Source organism: Brachionichthys hirsutus, chromosome 4 (assembly GCF_040956055.1).
Source record: "Brachionichthys hirsutus isolate HB-005 chromosome 4, CSIRO-AGI_Bhir_v1, whole genome shotgun sequence".
NCBI lineage: Eukaryota > Metazoa > Chordata > Actinopteri > Lophiiformes > Brachionichthyidae > Brachionichthys > Brachionichthys hirsutus.
Genome location: NC_090900.1, coordinates 2,219,213 through 2,242,920, shown reverse-complemented (window position 1 = coordinate 2,242,920; position 23,708 = coordinate 2,219,213). Strand labels below are relative to the sequence as shown.

At 44.6% G+C, this 23,708-nt stretch overlaps 1 protein-coding gene across 1 annotated transcript in view; it reads right to left on the bottom strand.

The window, feature by feature from the left end:
• mctp1a (multiple C2 domains, transmembrane 1a) overlaps positions 1 to 23,708 on the bottom strand; it is an 80,194-nt gene that overhangs the window by 52,016 nt on the left and 4,470 nt on the right. The window contains exons 2-4 of the mRNA XM_068738853.1: positions 4,259 to 4,379; positions 688 to 830; positions 532 to 611 (exon numbers count right to left, since the gene is read on the bottom strand). Coding sequence (XP_068594954.1) covers positions 532 to 611; positions 688 to 830; positions 4,259 to 4,379 — 344 coding nt within the window. The remainder of the gene's footprint in view (positions 1 to 531; positions 612 to 687; positions 831 to 4,258; positions 4,380 to 23,708) is intronic.

Sequence of the window (23,708 nt, the reverse complement as noted above, 5' to 3'; positions counted from 1 at the left end):
ATCTTGAATCTTAATATTTCATCATGTCAGAGGAGAAAAAGCAGGTTTAACCAATAAAAATAAACGATGGCTGAATTCCATCCAGCTGCTCTGGCTTAGGGATTCTGCTGTCACATTTAATTAAACCGGATCATTTTCATAATGATTTTCATTTCACTTTTATGTCTATCTGCCATGAAAGAGGCCTAACCCGAGCACAGCTCCAACAAAGACTTCGCCTGAATCGTTTTAATATGATTAGATTAAAATTAGATTTACTTATATATATAAAAACATTATATAACAGTATTCCCACTTAAAATATAATAAATACTGGAAAAAAGATTAATTCCCTCCACTCTTATTAAAATATATTACGACTATGCAATCTTTGAGTTTTGAGCTGCGATACAAAAGGCTACCACTAGAGGGGGCACACTGACTCACACCCAAAAGGGCCTCCAGCAGGTGGAGGTGAGAGGGCGATGCTGCAGCGTGAACAAGTGGCGCAAGAAGCTGTTAGTGGAAGGAATAAAAGGAAACAGCGCCGACCTCTGATGCTCCAGTGACTCCAGATGCAGGTATGAGGAGCCCATGAAGTCATCCTGAAGTCCAAAGTCGTAGTCAAAAACCTACAGAGACAAAACCAGCAGGTGGGAGGAGAAGGTTCAACAAAACACTGTCTTTATTCCCGCAGAATAGCCTCACCTTGACATAGAGCGGGTCCTTCAGGGTTTCCACCAGCAGGCTGACTCTCTCCTCCCACACCGGGTTGAGGTTTTTATGGATGGTTTTACTCCTGAACACCTCCTTCCCTCCGAGCTTAAACTTTACATACGGGTCACTGGATCCTATGAGGAGGCAACGCAGAGATGGAAGTTACAAGATTATAGTTTTTAATAAACAACAAACAAAGAACATGTGGCACCATTTTTGCCCTTAAATTTCATCCCTGAAATGAGCATTGAAGGAATGACGTAGGTGTGTCATGTGACTTGCTTCCTCTTATTTTGAAATTTAGTTTTTAATTTCCTACTTTATTTTGATAGTCATGTATAATATCCTCTTAATTACACTTCCTGGTTTTTCCGGATGTTGAGACATTCCAGCCATCTCCTCCTGTTTCAGGTAAGTGTTTTAAAAATATTATTTGCTGGTTTTTGATCATAACATCGTCTCTGGATGTAAAAAAAAAAAATCATTGGTGCACCGAGTGTTGGCTCAGAATCAAAATACAGAAATTAAACCAGGTTGATAATCCCACAAAAAAACCAGGTAGTCAGGTGAAAACAATCAGACAATCTCACTCACCTGAGTTCTTTGAGGCGTGTGTGTCATGCAATGTCTTTATTTAGCCACACGGTGGGGCCATTGTTCTACATTTATTTGTGCTAGTCTGTGACTCTCTTCCTTGTATGTGGGTCATTCTATAATTAGGGGTGCATTTCATGTCCACGGGCTATATTTATCAATTTTACAAAATATTCACTTCAAGAAATGATCAATTTTATAAAGGGGCAGATTCAACAGGTCTTACCATTTATTTGGCAGAAAATGCATATTCTATACTGGAATTTTCTGTTTTCTTCCTGTCCGATTTGCTAAATGTCTAGACAAAACACCACCAAGCTGATCCAGCTATCACCCTATGAGTCAAGGAAATAGATATGAGATACGAGCCAAGAGCCTGATTGGAGGGTCTGAAAGGCAGAAGAGACTCGTATTTTAAATGTACATGCAAAGCAACAATCTGTTTTTACCTCTGATGTTTGTGCTCTGGTGCACATCCTGATTTACAGTGTGTGTATTTGCAGTGTGTGCGTAAATAACTGGAATACTGTATGCATGTATTTTTGATGCATGGTAAGTACTTCGCTTCACAATGATTTGAAAGACATTTTGCAAACTTGAATATTCTCAAGTCGCCCACAACACAAGTTGATGAGTCACCACGTCATGGCTAATGGAAATATTTTGAACCTGCCCAGTGCAGCAGAAAACGGAAATACATGTACCCCAAAGTGGTTCTTTATCATTAGAACAGTATTCTTGAGCTCGAGATGCTCCATGTTAATTCCATGAACAGCAGCATTTTTCCTCTGCTGGATTATGAGGTGGATTATGAGGTCACGTTCCCTCTTAACCAGAACCCGTCTGCAGCTCTTGACGCTCCGTCTCAGGTGGAGGACTTCTAACAAGCGAGGGTTCTCATCGGGGACAATTCAGAGTTGTGATCATCTACCCACTTCCTCATTTCCATCGTTAGTCTCCAGATACTCATTATATATTCCTGACTAATAGCTTCCTGTGTCAGTCTGGCAAAGACAAACGGACCAGAGTTATTAACAGATAATATAAGAGCAGGTCATTAAATTACCGTCATATCGTGCTCTAAAAATAAGCTTCACACTTCCTTCCTTCTATTCCTTCGTATATTTTGATCACAAATGCTTCCAAATGTGACATAAAAATGCAACGATGAGGCCTTTTTTAACTGCAGCCGAGAGGCTCATTGATCTGAAGTATTAAAACATAATGAATGTGGATGACAAACCACCTGCTGGCGCGATTAGAAATCAATCAATAATGTATGTTGTCAGGATGAAACGTGCGGTTACAAACGGAGTCGCCCGCCACACATTAATAGAAGACAGTCGGTAGCTGCGGATTCTTTGTGTTCAAGAATTATGTCTAATTAGAAATAAAATGGTGCATAAACTGCACCCCAAGAGCACACAGCAGCGATCCAATCACATGTTGATTGATCGAATCGTGTGACCCAGATCTTTTACTGGCAACGTTAGCGGCGAGAAACTTTCAAAGAAGTGGTTGTTCCTAACTTTTCATGCAACTTGGCGCTCCAGGATTCTGTGTGGGTTCGCAGTGAAGGGAGAAACATGAAGTAATGTCCAGCCTCATGCTGAATCAAAGATAAAGCTGACAACCGCACAGCAGGGGGGAGGGGGGGCATTCAGATGAGGAAGAAATGAAAGGATCTTTAAATAATAAACACAACAATTCAACTGAGCGATGAAGACGAGGTAAAGACGAGATAGAATCAAACAAATCATTAGAAAACCATCCAGAGGGTTAAAAGAAGAGGAGTGGAAGATTAGTCGTAGGAGAGGAAGACGGTAGCGATCTCATGAGGAGGAGTATTAAATCCCCACAACGTAGAGGGTCGTACGTCAGAATTATGTCACAGCGTTGAACGTATAAAGGAGGTCATTCCTGCAACGCTAATTACTCCGTTCTTGTTGCAGGGTGTCACATATAAATACCCCCCCCCCCCCCCTAGGAACTACTATTAAAAGCAGCGCTCCTAATTTGTCCTTTTTCTGCTTCCGTCACGTTAAAACCATATTATCAAGTTAAAACCATATTATTTTACCCGTGCAGTGACGTCACAGGATGATATCACTGGGAGAAACCAAGTGGAAGCGTTTCTTTTTAGAAGGCTGGAATATTTAATTCACAAATGCATTTTCAGGCCGTGTCAGGCCGCCACATTTCGAGGAGCTTGTTCGTATTTGTATCTCAGCCGTAGGAAGACACGGGTCCAGCGAGAAGAAGGTGTGTTTTCATCCGAGGTCACGTAACAATATGTCATCTATAATGGCGGCTGCAGCAGGTTCCCCCCCCCCCACCCCCCCGGGCCCATGCAGAATAAGGTGAACCGTGAAGCAGGGTTATCTGACTGTAGCTCGAAGGCTGCGGTTACGTGACTCATTATGTGGCTATTAATGTCCTTTTATATGAACTGCTTGTAATTACTGTGTAGTTAGTCTCCAGGAACGTTCAGCTCAGGTATTTATAGCACATTTCCATGATGATAAGCATATCTAATGTATCTGAGAGGAATCCCTGGAAATAAAAATCTTTCTGTTGTTGTTTTTAAAACACTTTTCAGTCAGAATAAAAATAAAAATAATTCTGCTATCATTCTATTCTACTTGAATGACAATGGCTCCCCCTCCTCTCTGTAATGAGCTGTCTGGGCTCAGGACAGGTGAGCTCTCTACCTCGACGCTCATTATCTGGATGGACAGGTGAGCGGCGCCCAGAGAGAGAGTGGGCTTGTACGGTTCTGTCGTCATGGTAACCGTTACGACACGGCCAATGAGACCATCACTGTTAGAGTTTCCCAAGAAGAGGGTAGCTTATATTGTCAGGCAGCCTCCTCAGCGGGGGGGGGGGAACGCACTCGAAGGTCCAGGGGAGTAGATCAGAAACTGAATGTGGACTTCAGATTGATGTTTTGGTTAGTGTAAGGTCCTACCTGTCCTGTCCCGGATGGCCAAGCCGCTCCCTTTCTTTAGGACAATATCCAGCTGGTACATGGCTGGACTGGGAGGCTGAGGCGTGTCCTCCGCATTACTGGGCCCCTCCATGTTGATGCCCTGTTGAGAGAAGACATTACACAGGTTATAATATGCATCCTCTTCTTCTACTTTCGGCTTGTCCCCGTGAGGGGTCGCCAAAGCAATTCAATGTTCTCCACCTCATCCTGTCTTTTGCATCGTCCTTACCGATGTCAGTAAAATGCTGATTCCTCAATCATTCCAATCAGATGGGAAAATATATGTGGGTGTTCCTAATATCGCATCAGACGCACCAGAAACACGCTAAACCGTCTAAACGATGACCCGTTCAGGCAAATCAAATTCAAATTGATAGAAATAAGAGGAGAAGGCAGCCGGTGTCCATTCCACTTCACCTGCTTTGTGTGTTTGGATCCTTGCAGCTGACCGAGAACCAAGCAATAGACAGATCCGGCTTCTCCGTCTCTAAACAGTCCCCGAGGGAAATGAGTATCCCGGCAGAGAGTCCTCTCGGATCAACAGGCCGTGTGCGTCTGTGCATATTTGTTTGTAATGCAAATCCCAGATGACTAAAAGCACCACGGTGATTGATTGATTTTCACCAGCACTTCCCATTTAAGAGCCAAAGTTAATTTATTTCTAAAATAAAACAAAATGTATGCCCTGTTTAAAAACGCAGCCTCCAGCAGCTCACTGTAAATAAAGGGAAGGAGGGGTCCATTACGGCAGCACGGAGCATCAATCCAGCAGGGCACTTTACCTTTACATTAATAAGCCCCGGAGAGAGCACTTTGTTATTTGGATATAAGCCACGAGCATGTTGCAGAAAAGCCTTCTGAGTGAATCCCAACTGCATCCATTTAAATGGAAATAAACATAAATGACCACCTTGTGACCTTTGAGTGAATGTCAAGTTATTAAAAACAACGGCAGTTTATCCTTCATCAGTAAGCAAGAGCAGATAATCCATTCCACTACTAAAAGTATACAAGTATAAGTACACAGCGTGTTCCGTGCCAACAGAGTCCAGCCAGGAACGATGCACGAGTGCTGCTTCCAGTAAAGAGGAACGAGTGAGAGATTTAGGAATGGATCATCTGGATCTATTCCTCTCTGAGACTTGTTACACCACAAACAGTCAGTCAGTCCAGTCAACCAGCGATTGATTCCGCTGAGCGTAATTAAGGTTACAACCCAATTAACAAAGATCCACAGTGATGTAATACTGAGAGCAAAATGAGGTTCGATATAAGAAATCTACCAGCAGGTTTGGTGTCGGCTCACTGGCGTTCCAGGCTAAATATACATTTGTTAATGAGAATGTAATATTGGCTGTTTAATCATTTAGCCATGATGATGGAAATACACTTGAAAGAATCTTTAATCACAAAAATTTGATGAGCCTCCTGACGGTGGAGGAATTCTATTTGAGGTTGTGCTCCACGAGTGCATTGAGCTGTTATTTTAGTATTCCAGCAGGAACTTCCTGTTTAAAGGTAGAAAATGCTGAAAAAAAATATTCACTCAAGATTTACTCTTTACATTTAGAGGGCGAGCTGGTAAGACTCAGTAAACCATTCCATTTTTGAATCTCAACCAGTCGTATTTCTGATCCCGGATTACGTGTCACAGCAGTCGTGTCTTCGTGGCGGAGGAAGCCTGAATTTAGCCCTGGGCACCGAGTTGAGCCAGATTCTCGTTTCTCACAGCGATGGCAGGTCATTTCCAGCTCCATTTGTGCATAACAATAACCCGTTCCTGCTCTGCTCATTACAAAGGTGTTATGACAGCCATCCGCCCGCTAAGTGATGCAAACCCCTGCAACCTAACGCAAAACGTATTTGTCTCCACTCTGCAACGTGAAACCCTCTGTCTGAGCATTATTTTTTATTTTTAAAGATTATGGATGAATGCTTGTTAGCATAAATCTGACAATGAATGAACCTGAAGACTTTAGTAAAAACAAATATGCATCAGATTTCCCAAAGATTCCCGGCCCACAGCACGTTGGTCCAGGTGATTGGATGTGAGCAAAAACAAATCAGGAACAACTGCCCAATTTCATTCAATCAAATGTTTGCTCAAAAGCTCGATATCAAATCAAGAATGAGAATTAAGCATGCAATCGACTAGAAGATTGATTTGCTGTGGCGACGCCTGACGGGACAAGCCGGAAGAGGAAGAAGATTCTTACAGCAGTGTTGTATGGCCTTGTCCCATCCAAGGATTAAACGCTTGATCCTTAGTTGTTGATGGATGCACTTAAAGTCTGATGGATGATCTTACTTGTATCACTGCATCACTTTATGAAGTATCGTCGTGACGATGCAGCTTCAGATCTCAAAGGCTTGTATTTAAAATCTTCTTATTTCTAGGGCTCTCATTCCTGACTTTTAACGAATGCACTCTTTAATATCGAACTAAAACATGACTGGAGGTGTGACTGTACTTTATTTTGAAATGTATTTCACAGAGCAGATGTAAGGGAGGATATTACATCCTGCTCATACTTCTCGTCTCCTGCTTGAGGGCACGGAACTCGGTCTTGTGTGGGCAAAAAACATAGAAGCCTGAGTGTTGTATCGCAACCACAAAGTAAATGTCAAAAAATGAAACCTGAAACAAAAAGCATGAAAACAGCGTGCATCACGTGCAGAAAAAAGCGAGTGCAGCTTAAAAGGCAGAATAAAGCTGTGTATATATATTATGCATGTGGACGGACAAAATAACGAGAGGCACAAATATATGGCACCGGATCCAGCTCAGCAACGACCCAGGCTACCCCCGTCGGTGCTTTTCAATCTGCCTCCTCAGCCTTTGAAATATATCCACTGGCATGAATGCAGCATGCGAACAGACACCTTTGAAGAGAGGCTCACATGGGCTCTCCGGATCCGAGGGCGAGTCCCGTGGAATTACTGGAGATGCATCTTTCGTGTGCTCGATCCAGTTATAGGACGTAGGGGTGAATAATGGAGAGGAAGAGATGGAGGTTTGGCTCCAGCTCAGCGATGCAGGATAAATACAGGAGGAGTCGGACTCGTTAGTCAGAAAGCATCCACTGAAGAATGTGATGAGTGTGAGCTTCTATTATATTATACCTTATATACACGTATTATACACACAATTTCTAGCTCCTTATTCCGGTTGTGGCGCCAAAGATTTCTGGCCTCGACCTTTCAAGTTGTTGAATGTTGCTTGGCTCCACGTCTCATTTGATTATTTGAGTCCTCCTTAACCACAAACCACGACCACACTCAGGACGCCGACCGAGCGTTTCCTGTCCTGGGTGATGAATCAACAACAGCCGTATTGGTGTGGAGTCGGAGAACACGTGTTTAGATTCCAACAGCAAGAGACTAAATCCAGACCTTGAAGTAGGAACTACAGTCACTGCTTTCCCTGAGAGACAAGCTCATGTAATATTTATTCTATCCTGATGCTTCAACAGTTTCACAGCCCAGGTGGTGATGGATCACATTCTATCAATAGTTCATGATCGTAAAGGAGAAACCCGGTGAGGGGGGGGGGGGGAAGACTAAAAAGCACCGTGGCACCGTGAATGAATAGTTCATTTATTCTTTGTTAGTTCAACACAAACCTAATCCATATCATTCATTTCAGAATCTCTGAATTGAAGCAGCTCTGAGTGAATGTCCGCTGCCAGGGGTTGTACGCTATCTTAATGTCGTTGTACGATGTCCGATGACAAGAAAAGACTTATATTCTAAAAGAACGATAACGATGTTTTATCTTATTTACCCATGGCTTGAAAGACTCAAAATCTCATCTCCTGCACTTCACCAAGCAGCTAGAAAGCTTTGTTTGTTCAGTGTGATAATATGTTGGCAAAAATAAATAAAAATACAACAAAAACCCGAGGCATCAAAGATCCCCTCCTCCCTCTCATCCTGACAGAACACGGCTCGGCCCGTCGGGTTTGACAGATCAAGCCAGGATATCTTGGTGGAGTCCTTTCTCTGAAAAAGATGTGATGTGATTTTCCATTGCTTTGGCAGCTGGAACGCCCGTTTCATTAACTTCCTTCTCCAGCTTCTTGACAATAGCCAGGAGGAGCCCTGGCAGCTGCGACTGGCACGGCGTGGCTTCCTCCCCTCTCCTCATCTCAGGGGAGGCTCGGCTTGTTTCGTTCAGCGGCTGAAACTCGCCATGGGCAGTGATTTAACTCCGAGCCCTGGAACTCCTTCTCCAATGCTGCATCGCTCTCATAGGTATTTCCTCTTTCGCACAGAAAGCTCCTGCAGGGTCTGAACATGTTCCTCCCGTTACATCTGACTGTTTAGACCCCGACTTCAAACTGGAGTATAAATTCTGAATTCTCTGTTTGGTTCTATGTTTACCTGCACCTCAGGTGGCCTCTCCACTGAATCCTATTCAAACTGTTGCTGTGCGTCTGGAGCCAGAATCTCTTTCTTGCCTTCCAAGTAGCCTTGGACGGACAAAGGGATCGCGACTGAAGGCCTGCAGTTCAGCAGCTGTCGGGTATTTGATTTCGACTAAATCGTCAACATGCAGCCGTCCGTGACTGATCGATAGCTTTTATCACACCAGGAATATAACGGATCCGCTCCCTGAGAGATGAACACGCAAACGATGAGCTCTTAATTAAACTACAGTACATTAATCCCCTTCTTTCTTTACGAGACCAAGCAGACCCCATGTGCCATCATGTCAGAACTCATGTCGGTGCTTCGGAGTGAATAAACAGTGTGTGAATGTATTCTTAGCCTGCACATGCATGAGTATATGGGGGGGGGGGGGGGGACACGAAGTCCCCCGACACACGAAAAGACCAACTGAGGAGAGACGTCTCTGCACTGAAGCCTATCTCCCGTTTCCTTTTGACAGAACTGCAGAAATGCTGCATACAGTCCTTTCAAATATCCCCAGAGCTTCTGAAGGGCAGAAGAAGAAAGCCTGGATCCTTTTAAAGATGTAGCGATGGATTATGTACAGTATATTTCACCGTCACCATTAGTGATGTCACTTTCCAATACATGGCATCTTGTCTGAATCCATTAAAATCCTCCTCCTAGCGAACATACAGTAAGGATTTCAAGGGTGTGTGTGTACACGCCATTATGTAACGTCTTACACTGGGATGCATGGCTTCCTTTAAATGCCAAGAAATGCACTCAGTCACTCAGCAGAGAAATAGCTTTTTGGATCTCTTGTTTTTGGTTTTTGCTCTATTGTTTTCCGTACCCGTCTCTGCTGCAGCTGCAACAAGCCAATGTCCTCAGTGTGGGATTATCACCTCGTAATGATTCCTAGCAGGTTAGTTCTGCTCAATCCCTGTTGCACCAGCTGTCAAGACTGAGCTGCGTGGTTCGGCCAACTTTATGGTAAAATATGCGGCCGACGAATAAACACGTTGACATAAATAACGGGACAATAATACGGGAGCGCTTCTTTCACGGTACATCCCACGATAAGTAAGATTAGCTCATTGGTTGCTAAGATGAGGGCAGCAAAGGTTTTCAAGTTTAATTACAGGCGACAGTTTAGATTCAACAGGAGCCCCTTAAGTCTGTGACAGTATTTACTGTGACCAAAAAGAAAGGATGCAACTGTCTTATATATGATGCGGCTGCACTGAACTTCTCTTTGCATCACATCCTGCAGAGATTATGCCAAATTACGTTCAAAAACCTCATTTACAAGGAAAAGATTGCATTCATAGAGGACATGAATATGCCTGGAATTGTCTGCAGCTTATTCCTAGAGTTGGAAAACCCATATCTGCCAAATCTGACGGGTACACAGCGCAGCCACTCTCAATAAATAATAGAGGAAACAGAGGAGGCGTTCTAACCGGGAACGCTTAGAGCATCCAAGAGAGAAGAACGAGAGGGAAAAGATGTAGGTGGGATAAGAGACAGATAGGTGATGACGCAGCGTGAGAGTGGGCCAGAGCTGAGGAAAAATAAATACAGGTAAGAAGAGACGTGATGAGACTGAAAGGTGTCTCACGCAGCAAACGTATCGGCATGCTGCAGAACATTCCGGGTCTGTTCAACGCGGCCGTCGCCTCTAGAATCAGGGATGGTAAAAAATCCGAGCTGGGAGATTAGAGTTGCTGCTGACATGGCAACCGACCCCAAAGCGAGTCGAAGCCAGTCTGGGATCACTTCTGATGAGCATCACAACAACAGAGCAGAACGAGTCCGTGTCGTCACGAACGTTAACGTGAAAGCTAACTCAGTAACTTCCAGTCGAAACGAAGCAAGCTTCGGTGCATGTTTTTGGACGCATCTCCATCTTCCGCTCAACCATCAACCTTCCAGACTTGCACAGCGCCACCGACGCCGGCGTGCCAGCGACTGTCCCTTGACTCCTACCACTTACTCCCGCAACCACTTTATATTTCTGGAGGATGGTGTTTTTCCAAACGTGAACTCAAGGAAGTGTGAAAATAAAAAGGCCATTAGGGTTTCGTCTGAAATGCACTCCTGTGAGCGGCAGTTCCCCTGCGGCCCGTTCAGACCGCAGGGGACTATAATGAAATGGGCTTCAGTCAGGATCGGTATTAGAATTGATCTTCACACGTATTCTTTGTCTCACCTCCTGCATACTAACAAAACCGCCGGGAGAGCCGCTCAAATTTTTACTTTTTGTGAGACTTTTTCCTCCCTTTGAGGACCCCCCCTCTCCCCCGTTTCACCGTGGAGGTTCTGGGCTGCCTTGTTTAATGAGGCTCACCACGCCTGTCAGGCGGCCGGTATCGACTCCCCTCCCCTCGCCATCAGAGTCGTGACGCTGTAATATGGATCCGGTCTGAGCAGCATGTTCCTGAGACGACCCGGTGGTGTTGTTTTTATTTGGGTGCTGATATTATTAAATCTGTCATGGTTCAATAAATAAAGGCAAACCCATCCGAACTCAACAGAATCAGACGGTGAATGGTGCTTAAAGCTCCACCTCTCCCGTGTGATCCGGCACCACCCACTCATGGGCTGGCTGAACTCCAGACAGCAACTTAACAAGCAAGTATTTCACAGAATCATCTCTTCATGGGCCAACGAGCTGCAGCAGACCCTCGGTTGTCGAACATAAGAGATACGCGAGAAACAAAAGCAGAATCAAAGTTAATTTAACCCATTTCTGTATCATTTACATACCGTTTTGGCTGCGGAAGTGTTATTCCTTTGAAAGGGAGTCTCCCTCCATAAAGTGACTGGGTAACTGTCCTTCTGGGTTTTTTCCGTCTCTTTCTCTTTAGCTCAGTTTTCTTAAGAATGGTCTAAATTATTGATTTTGCCATCCCGTACTGCAGTAAGATCCCAGACACGGATGCATTTTTCATATTTGCCGATTATGTCCTTGTTCAATTCAACAGGTGTTCTCATTACTTTCCTCTTATTTTCCGGCAGCAGACTCCGCCTTCGTTTGCGTGTCTCCGGGTCGCCTCGGCTAATCTCGTGTGTCCGAATTCCGAAAAGCTGTCCGACTTCCGAGGCATTTTAAACTCCATTTTTAAAATGGAAAACTTAAAAACCGAGTTGTTCCACTGTATGTTGTAAGAAAAAATTATTATCGGATTATTCAGTGAAATGAAGTTGGTATTCGATCAAAAATGTACAAGAAAAGGCATCTTCTACCTTTAATATGTTTTTACATCCTAAATGTGTTTAGTTCTAATAACATGAGAACCGATTAAGGCTTTAGTCGACTTCCATGTGGTGCAGAACATCCCGTATAAACTCGTTTCAATACCTTCCCAAAATTGTCTATTTTTACTGCAAACGGTAGAATGATGCAACACCTCGACTCCACATGACAAAAGAGAGAATCATTCAGACGCAAGCGTTCCACTTCATATGAAAAGCTCTGCTGCTGACGGCACACTTGGTCTCTCACGGGAGAACTTCTTAGAGTCCATTATGCATGAACTTTGCTGGGCTCGCAAGCATGAACGAGAAAAATCATTCAGGAATTCCGACGCTTGTCAGCATTTCACAGAAGATTTGAATCTTTTAGATGGAGACATTTTGAGTCAAATTCAGTGAGAATTTCTGCTTTGAAATGTTTTATACTCCCTTTCTCGATCTTGAAAATTAATTACAATTGTACTAAAATGAAGCCTGCAGCGTCTGATGGGAGGAACATCACTGGAGAATGAATCTCATCCCACCCGCCTCGGGCTCGCCCTTCCATTTTCACCTGCCGCGGTCCTTTCTTTCTCTTTTCCCCCACACCTTCTCTATTCCACCGTCTCCCCTGCCACCTTACAGCAATACCTAACTCCTCTTCAATTTCCTCCTCCACCTCTTTCTTCCACTCCTCCCTTCAGTCACGGTTTTTGTGCCTTTCATTCCGAGCACGTTTAGCACCCAGCCCTGGAAACAAGAAGTGAGGGAATAAGACTGCAGCTGGAGAAGAATAAGAAGAAGGTAGACGAGGGGGGGGGCATGTACAGTTTCTGTTCTCACCCGTGGCGATTAAACAATTCAACCATTTTCACCCATTATTGGGTCAAAATTGAAGTTAAAACCAGAGTCCATAGTCGTATGTTACTCTACCCCGACTAACGGTCCCGTGTCATGTCACGCTAATACCCCGCTCGGGTTTCCCACCTTTGGACACACTCGCTGCACCTCCACCCTGCCATACACCGAAATAAAGAAGCACTAACATCTGCAGACAGATAGTGATGCCCACCTCCTTGATCTGGCAACGCAGGTTAATAAAACAGGCGCTCAGGCTTATGGAAATCCCGTATGAAAATCTACTCTGCATGCAAATGTGTGGCACGATGTGGATCCCGTCATCGTGCCGCCCAACAGTCCTATACTGAAGAAGCATGCAGAAATGTGTTTGACATGTTGAGAAACAATAGTGTGTGTGTGTGTGTGTGCGTGTGTGCGTGTGTACCTACAGCAAGGCTCTGTCCCGCAGCTGATAGAGGCAGCGCAAACATCCAGACACCGATCTCGCTCCACTGTACTACTGCTGCTGCGCCTGGCTTACTCTCCTATATTACACACACACCAGCTCAATCTAGAGTCTACCCCTCTCTCTCTCACACACACACACACACACACACACACACAGTAAAGCATAACCAACTGTGAGACTCTTGTATGGGCTTAGTTCATCCACACAAATCTGCAGATTGCCCCAACTCTCTCTCTCTCACACTGCTATCAAAAAAAAAGGTTAACATGGGGGACAATCAGGATTATCTGGCAGCTGCTTAGGTAGAACGGGTTTTATCCCCATCAATCCTTCCAGGGTGACTTTTGATGAAGAGAACATATCCCCTTTGTTCTTCAACAATCAAACAGGGACAGAAAAGGAAAGTACTGACAGAATGAGGCAGCAAAAAATGAAAGGGAGATGAAGAGGATGCGATGGGGGCCATGTCGGCAGACTGCATTTACACCCAGGTGCTTCATGCGACGTCTCCAGCTCATCAATATATGCACCTCTGATGTGGAAAATTGGGTTTTAGTGTCTCGCTCAGGGGCAGGAATTAAACCAGCAACTGTTCCACACATACACAGCGTAGCTATCCACATACACTTCTCTCCTTTTAAAACAAATATATATATTATTGTTTCTCGCTCAAATTCCGGCTCCCCAACTTCTTCAAAGCTTCTAAACCCCTTTAGACGTTCATATAAGTGTAATGAAAAGCATCGGCCAATTAGAATAATCAGTTTGGGAAGGATTCCGGTGATGGATGAGATGTTGGGTCAGGTTTTGGTTTAAACCTGAAACACTGCATTAGATGGTATTAGTACACAGTAGTTCAGCGACATTTTTTCGATTTGCAGCACTGTCCCTCCTGACATTAACCGGATTAGACATTTAATCAGCCAGAGTAGCTGAAAAGAACTGCGCGTCAGCACCAGACTAAAATGCAGAACCCTAAAAGAAACTGCTGATGTCATGCAACAACCTGCCACCATTAAACACTATCCTAAAGGTAAAGATTAGTGCATGCTTTGAAAACGTGATTTGGTATCCTTTCTGCCCTCCAGCTATTCCTGTTGCTCACATGACGTTTGTGCCTCGCTCCTCAGCATCAGCGCAGGGGGAAGCTCTAATTACAGTCTGGTACACACTCGAACGCCTCCGAGCAGCAGTCAAGTTACACTCAACTTCCATGTCGCTCCAGAATCCTATAATATATGCAGTGCCCGATGGAGAGCTTAGTCGCGTGGCTTAATCGTCTGTTCCTGGTAACATTCCCAACTTTTCCTGAAATCGTCATCATAATCCACTTTTTTGAGTTATGTTGCTAACAGACAGACAGACAGACGGATAAACGCCGGCAAAGACACAACCTCCTTGGCGGAGGTAAAGATTGCTTAAATACAGGAAGGACCAGTTTACATGTAGTAAAAATGGGGAGCCTGTCAGGCCAGATGGGGGTGGGGGGGTGTGTGTGTGGGGGGGGGGGGGGGGGGGGGGGCACGACATCAGGGAGGTGCCACTCTGCTTCCTGGCACTGACAGCTCTGCAGAGTCACAGCAAAACTCTGTTGAGGCATAGCAAAGAGAGGGAGGTGTGTGTGTGTGTCCTTATATTACAATAGACTAGAGTCAAACGCCAGGACACGACAGCTGCCCCTTTCATGCGTGCTGTTGTGTTAGGCTTGCTCGCTGTAATCAGCAGCCCTCCTAATGTCAGTCGCCGGGTTCAAGGGAGCACAATAACACACCTCGCCCTCACGGCCCGGAGCGTTTACGGGACAGCTAAAACTAAAGCTCTGAAGAGAAAGAAAGAGCAATTGAGGCCACAGTCTGCAGCGCCATGCTTGTGTGAACACTAAAAGCTTGAGGTAACAAATAAGTGTCTGGACAGGCCATGCGCTCTTATAGGACGTGTGCGTTTGTTGCTTTTCTGCGCGCACACATGCGATAAGCAAGCACAGCACACCCAATGCAATGCCTTCATCCTTACCCAAATCTACAGCATTGGCATGTCTGCACCACCAAACCCTGGAGTGCACGCCATCTGTCTGCTAATTACTCACCGCACATCCCGGCACATGTCCTAGGAAAGCGTGCAAGGATGCGCAGCGTAGTGTCAGTAAAAACACATATGCAAGCACGCAAACATTAATCCGCAATCCTCCAAGTGACTGACGGCGGCGCTGACACGAGCTGCACTAGCGTCTCTTCTCCCATCGTTCTTTGACTTTTCTAGTGTTTTTCAGAAGGGGGGGAAATGGGAGGAGGTGCACAAAGCATCACGGCAGGCAGATGGACAGGGAGGAAGCATTCAGGCATAGAGGCTGTTATATTTGCTTTCATGCACCATATGTTGAATGGAATGAATTCAGCTCCATAATCAATTAAACAAAATGCAGGAGTGGCTGCATGCAATTACGCTGATGGACTGATCTCCAAGCCGGCTGGAGACAACGGGCTCGCTCGCAACTGACGGATTGCATTGATTCCTGAATCATGTGATTTAATTAGAGCTGTAATCTGTGATATGAATCTAAGATGCGTCCTCCTCTTCGTGCCAATTAATTTGTGGCATCTGTGATGAAATAAGTCAAAACTAGCACAGCAGGCAGGCCTTGATAACAAAGACCAAATATTAGGCTCCCAGTGGCTTTAATTAGACAGATGACGGGAAGGAAAGCCTCGTAGCCCAATGGAAATAACACTAGACTAGTCAGAGGCAGCTGGAGTAAAACAGAACCACGTCAAAAATGAAAGGAGAAATGAGACGATAGAACCACAGAAGGGTTGGAGATGTGGAAACGGAGTGGACAAGAGAGCTGGGCCGGACTCTGCTCAGCCTCCCGAGAGAATCCACGGATCCATTAATGGGTCTAGTCTCACTCCTGTGTTTACTTTTTGTCTGTGTGCATTTATGTATTTCGCTCTCCTCCACCCTTCCTGGAGTTTGGAGGAAAAGTCGTATAATTAGGGATTTGGTTTATGTTTAAAAATTCTTCATAATCTAACAGAAATTCCTCCTGATTGATTTTTCATGCTTGTGTAAGGCTAAAAAAACCCGCATCGTTGCTATGCCTTTGTAGCCACTTCCAAGTCTAATGGCTTCTTCCCTGCATCACCAGCCCTCCCACTAAGGTTCACAAAAATCCATTCTGTACCTATTGTGCAATACTGGAAAGAAAAAACACACAACCTCCTCAGCAGAGGTAACAACTATAGCAAGAAGTCTCCTCAAAAGCGAGTAAATATTCAGGAAGGCTTTTCCTAGAGCAACTCACGATTCTTCACCCACACAGTGTCATCACAGCAGCCCTCCCGCCAGACCTGGATGGAAGCCCACATCAGACCGGAGCGGCTGGAGGAGCAAACCTTCGCGTTTTTACCCGCTGATTCATCCCTTTTCATCAGAGAAACCCACACAACGAAAGCTCGTCGGTCCCTTACCGGTTACCCTTGTGAATTCTTCAATGAAAGGCCCATTGCAGGGTGAGGTTTATTTCATTTCCAAAAACAAGCATGAAACACTCATCCTCACACTTCTTAGGATAGAGTTTTGCAAGCTGGGAATACTCCTCAACATCCCAGCTATTTGTCCTCGAGATGGAGAATGAAGGGAAAAGAGGGAAATACAACTGGAGGTACAGCGAAGGTGAAAGAAAAGAAATGTGAGAAATGAAAAGCAATCCTGTGACACAACAAGACTTTTTATAGCGACGGTATGTGTTTCTGATCACGGATTAGAAATAGCAGCCATCTGTTAGAGGAGGAATCTCCAGTGTGACCGGCTGGAAGGCTTTCTTTATTAGGATAAGGTGTCATTTGTATGTCAACAGTATGGCATGCGTTCGGAGGCTACGCGGTATTTTTATGAGAAACAAGTGAGATTGATTGAAAAGTGTAATTATAATTTTTAAACGTTGGGTCAGTCTGGAAATAAATGCACAGAATGGGACCGGAATGTTTGTTTGTCAATGCAAATTGCTATATTTTATCAGAAATGTGAAGAGTGATTTAAACATTGGTCGTCAGGTCGTGGTTACCGTGCGTCTCCAAAGCCGCATGTCTTGTGTTGACACTTTGTCACTTTGGTTAGAAGGTCAAACAGCCCATAGCCTTTGAAGGATAAGTACAAGGAGTACCAATTTTACTTCAGGCTAGGGAAGTAAAATGGATAATAGGCAGTTCTCTTCAACACCCCCCCTCCCATGTGTCACCATAACAACCGCCTCATCCTCTATTGATACTGCGCGTGTGAAGGATGCATCAAGACACATTAGCATCCAGGTCGAATCCATCCAGGATCATTATATGTGATCCAACACTTAGAACAGAAATTAGCAACTGGATCAAGGGAGACATACAAATACCATAAACAGTCGCTAAATGTAACTGAAAGACAATTTAAAAATACTTCCTGGGTCTTAAACTGTCCTGAAGATGTGACTGAATGCAACCACCTATAGACAAAAAGCGCTGCACCCAGCGATCGGTGCTGGGATTGTCATTATCGTCATTTTTTAAGGAGAGACTCCATCATCCGTCACCTTTTGGAATTAAGATAACAAAAAGACGCATGTGTTCTCTTGCTGAACAACAATAGACAGTTATTACAGGAGACGCAAGATGGCGTCAAGGCCGTCGTTGAAAAGCGGTGGTGACAGCGAAGGTAAAGGAGTCTGAGTGGAGAATGGAGGATGGAGGGAAACACCAAATTAAAAGCAAGGAGCATCAACCCAACACTGTTAATTTGCCTTTTCACGCTACTTCATCAAGCGGCATGTGCACAGAAGGTTTTAAGCGCAGCATTGTGTGAAGTCTCTCCCTCTCTGCAGAGAGTCGCTGCTGCAGTGTCCCCCGGAGTGATTCATGGGTTTGTCAGCGGTGGGAATGGATAGTGGAGAATTTCAGTAACCTTCTGTGCCTTTTGCTTTCTATCCTAATCTTCTACTCCCACCTCAAAATGCATGGCCCACTGAGGTCTCGTGTTCTTCAAAAGGAGATCTTCATTTTTTGAGATAGATTTCAAGCATCATTGCGACCTAAGAGTTTCAATTAAGCTAGTTTAATGAACAAAAGATGAGGTGAAAGCCACATTTCAGAGGTCAAGCTCATTTTAATCTCGGGGGAGGGGCCAAAATGTGAAGAAGGCATCTTTAAATTCTCACAGAAAAAAGCATCGCAGCCAGACAAGCAGCCAAAAGCCCCCGCTCATCCCGTGCTGCCATGTTTCCTCTCCGGAGAGACCCGTTAGCTCTGCACCAGCAGGTGGCACCAAGTCCCTGCCAAGCTTCAGCCCCATTCAGCAGGAATCCCAGCAGCACAGGGAAAGACAGCGCTGTGTCAGGCTGAGACGGCCCTCAGCTGATACTTCCTCTGCAGTGGATGACTCGTGCCAAAGTTGTGCTCCTGTCTCAGTCTGAGTGAACCCATGCCCTCAAATTTCACACACATGTCGAGCAAAAAAAACCCAACTAAAGCTGCAATGTAGTGGAGTAGGTCCTCTTGTGGGGCACACAACTTTATTGGATGAATTTTATCAGCAAGCTAAGGTCTCATTCGTTGCCCTTTAAACACTTTAAACAAGCAAAACACACCTTTGTGTTCCAAATTCTGCTTATCCATCTCTGCACCGCCATCTTAAGGTGCATCCTTCCACTCCGATGCATCAGCAGCTGTCTGCAGACCGTCAGTCTGCTCCCATACGGGACGGCAAGCTAACAGGCAATCTAATAGCTTTCTTGTCTTTCCTCCCTCCCCTTTCTTCAAACGGCATCTTACAATTCTTTGCCTCAACTCACGTAAAAGTTAAAACTTTGTGGCCAGGATTCCCTGAAGGTCGAGATCTTGCATCTCAAAGGAACCTTCCTGGCAGAAAAAAAAAAGAAAAGAATAAAAGACAGGAGATCTTACAGTAGTTAAAGGTGCAGACTCCTATTAGAGTATTCTCCTATCAAGCAGTTTGTGTCCTGCCTCGGCTGAAACCAAAGCAAGTATCGATGCGTATCGGAACGGGAAACGCAGTAAGGAAGACAAACGTTTGTGTGTTTGATGAAGAGCATCAGATGTACACCCATGCGTAGGTATGAATCTTAACAGGCTGCAGGAACATTAATGACTCAGACTATCGGAAAAGCTTCAGCAAAATAACTCATTTGCAAATATTCAATATCCTCCCGCCGCTGAGGAAGTGGAGTCCACATTGAGTTGCAAATCATCCACAACCGATTAGCATGAGGAGTAGGAAAATCCTCCCACAGCCTTTGATCCACATGTGTTGTTTTGTCCACAAAGAATGGTCCCCAGTGTATTCGTCTCATCGTTCTGCATCTGCCTGGAGTCGTCCTCGCTTTCATCTCGTGCGTCCGCACAAATCCTGTTTCTAGCTTGTTCAACAGGTCGAAGCTTAGGGAGGGGATGGGAGGTCTGTTAAATGTTTGGGCTGTTAAATGAGAATCTATCACGAATTATGTTCCCTTATAATAAGGACAGATCACATAGCAGGGCATTATTGAATTTGGGGTTACACAGGTGTATTCCAGTCGACCTCTGTATTTTTGTGCTTTTTTAAAAACGAGTACAAGAAAAGCTACTGAGCAAAGACAAATGATTTAATAATCCATGGCTCGATAAGATTTGCTCTGTTCACAATTTACTGCAAATTACGATGACCCTTTCATCTACAAGGTCAGATGAAGCTGGGAAAAGCTGGTATGTGACGCTTTATTCCTGCAACATGTGAAATCGTGAAACAAAACGAGGAAAGTGTCCGAGATATGATTAAATGTGCAGCGCCTTACCACCCCACTGGTGATGGCATGTGTGCAGCACTTTGGCACCCTGTCATGTGTGATTTGGCCATCCTCCTTACACTTCTGTGTCACAACTTTTGGCCTTTGTTAATATTTAAGAACAATTATTGCTGTTCTGCGAGAGAAAAGGAGGCGGTGTGAGTCGGATGTCTCTGTCAGCTCGTAGAACCTCATTAGTGCCTCTCTCTCTCATTGTGCTTCCATTCACATTAACAGCTCTTTTAGCAGTCTGCAGCGTGCCTCATTTACAAAAACAGTGTCTCACACTCGTGAACGTGTCGCCAGGCATGCCTGTGTTTACCCGAGCGGCGTGTGTGTGTGTGTGTGTGTGTGTGCTGGAGGGTAGACCAATGTCTCTCCGTCTTCAGTTACACCGACTGTTTCTGTCAAAGGAGAACGTGTCATTGACAGAGGCGAGGGAAGAGAAGATGAGAGCGATGAAGGTGTGGCCGTTTATTAAAGGACATACTGTTGACTGATGGCGGGCGTGTTTAAAAAGTGCACCAGGTTTGCTGCAGGAAAAACAGAGGAAACCGAAATGAGCTCAACCAAAACCTTTTTGATTTCAGCAGCCACAGAGTGAGGATCAGCATCGCTTCTGTATCTGAGAGAATCATAAGAATTACATTACATGTCAGCGCCATCAACTCACAGCAAGAAGGTACCGGGTTTGAGTCCTATATCTGTGCAGAGTTTGGATGTTCTCCATAATAAAAATATTAATAGATCGTATTATTATTGATAATGGTAAAAGAAATATATTTTGTTCAGACAAAAATAGTATTTTTTTTAAAATGTTTTTCCTACCTGACAGTTTCAACATCTAAACAGGAAAAGGAAAAACATCTAAAAATACTATTTTTGCCATTATTGTTAAAGATAAGACAAAATGAAAATTATTGACTGGTATTATTATCATCATCATCTCTGATTATTCATTCCCTCCACTTTCAGCCCTTAAATGACTTATTGATCATTCTCATTCATATCCACACATACGATGCCAACACGGCCCTCTGAAACGCTGAGAAGGACTAAGTTTAAACCTCAGCTCCTCCAAGTAAAACTTATTATAAATGACCTGCTAACCCGTTTTCTTGTCTACGGGCGCAACCACTGAAATCTTCCACTGCAGGACGTTCAAACATTTCCACAGCAAAGACAAAAAGCAGGCTCCGATGTGTGGGAGGCGCACGCTCAGAACTGCAAGACACTTAATCACAAAGTGCGAGATGAAACCCATCAACATGCCCAAATGGTGTAAACTGATTTCTCAGAACTTGGAAGTGCTTTTTTTTATTTCCTACCTCAGGGTGACAGTTTAAAGGTCGGCATCAATCATGTGATTGTCAGTCCGTGTTACGACCGACGGTCCCTGCAGCTGTAACGGATCCTACTTTAAGCTGCCATTAGGCTACATCCAGAGGGACGACACGAGGACACCATGCACGGCTCATTTCTCAGTGCCTGCATCGTTGGAAGAGGAACTAGCGTCATGGCAAAGATGCATCATCTGATTTGAAATAAGGAAAGTATAAGAAGGAAAGAGAAAACAGTTTGGTGCCTGTTGCACATCCTGAGTGTAGAAGACAGGTATGGTGGGCACCGAATGCATGTGTGTGTCGGCTGCCCCGTGTGGTGAATGTGAGTATAGCTTGGGAGTGGGTGTGCCCGTGGGTGTGCCCGTGGGTGTGTCCGTGTGGACGTGTATGAGGTTTAAAGGTTGCCCACTCACCGGGGACACGGAGCGAGGGGAGAGACAGTTGGGTAGCCGTAACTTTTGTTGACCGCTTTTACACACCTTTTGTACCTTTGTCTGTATTCCATGGTTCATTTCACCGATCCAGTATTCATCCGTGCAATATACCTTTTGGACTTTGTTCATCGCCAGTACCGCCGTACTTGTGCCTCAAATAAATCCACCCGTGAACGCATCCAGGATTCCGCGTCTCTGTACGGACATTTTAGCGCGTCGGATAAATACGCAGGACCCAACACACCTCTCAGCGGCTAAACCAGGAAAGGAAGCCGCAACATTTGTTAACAAAACGGCAATATGTGAAGATCATCGCGCTGCGCACTCAAACGCCGAAGGAGCAGGCCTTCAGCTGGAGAACAAACGGACAGCTAAGTGCTTTGAAATACGAAGTTTATTCATCAGGACGCAGGTAAGCGCACCTGTTTGACGTCGAGGAGGATTCAACCTGTTGGTGCCGCCGCGCATCTTTGGATTGGGTTGAATTAATGAATGAAACTGGTGTAATTGCACTGCTGGAGGCGCCATTTCTCCACACTTGATGAAGGGACTCTGAAAGTGGATTCAATGCGCATTTACGCAGCGTTGATGATGTCTGGAGCCAGCTGTTGAATTGTTCAAATCCTGAATTCAATTAGCAAGGTTTTTCTGGACTTTAAATGAGACTTTTATGAATTTTGAACGTTTGGTTACAAGAAATAAAGTCAAGCAACATGAGTCAAACGGATTACAAACCACCTGCACCTGAATATGATCCAGGAGACCGAGTGCAGCCTGGGGATAGCATTCAAATGCTGGGAGTAAAAGGTCTCAGTCCTATTACTCCTCCACGACCTCACGCTCTTCTGCATGTTGGAAAGCTGAGGCTGAGCTGGCAGCTTTAGAAGCTAGACAACAGTTCCTTAAAGAAAGACATGCAATTGAAGATGAAGAGGAGCGATTGCGTAAAAGAAGAGAATGTTTTCAAATGGACAGTGAAATTGCTGAAAAGGTGGCAGCGCTGAAGGTGTTAAGGAACAAAGGCAGCATTGTACGTAGTACATCAAGACATTCGGAGGGGGTGAACTCCTACCTGGGAAAACAAAGTTTACAACAACAGCCAGAAAAGTCACAATCTCTCGCTGTAAAGACCACAGAATTCATTCCATCTCTCTCTGTTAGACCAAAGGAACACGATTCTGAGAATATACTTCCACCAGCAGAACCTAGGACCGTTCAAAACCTTGAAAATACACAGTACAGCAATACATTTTGTGCAAACACTGGAACACCAAACACTGAAGGTGTATTTGAAATAATGAGAAAGCAAAATAAAATCACATCACTTCTCATACAACAGCAGTGCATGTCTGCTCTCCCAAAAAGAGAAATCCCAGTGTTCGATGGTAACCCTCTGAAGTTTCACACGTTTATCAGAGCATTCGAAATGGGAGTAGAAAACAACACAAATAACAACTACGATTGCTTGTGTTTCCTTGAACAATATACAAAGGGACACGCAAAGGAACTTGTGAGAAGTTTCCAATACATTGATGCAGAAAGTGGATATTTCAGAGCAAAAGCTTTATTAAATGAACGGTACGGGAATGAGCAGAAGGTGGCGTCAGCCTACATGGAGCGAGCATTGTCATGGCCACACATCAAAACAGAAGATGCCATGGCCCTTTAGGAATACAGTCTCTTCCTCCGCAGCTGCTGCAATGCTATGGAAAATGTGCAGTATCTATACGACCTGGACACACCATCTAATATGCAGAACATTATAAAAACGTTACCATATAAGATAAGAGACCAATGGCGAAGCCATGCCTGTGATCTACAGGAGAAATCTAACAGAAGAGCAAGGTTTATTGACATCACAACCTTTGTTGAAAGGCAGGTGAAGATTCTCACTGACCCT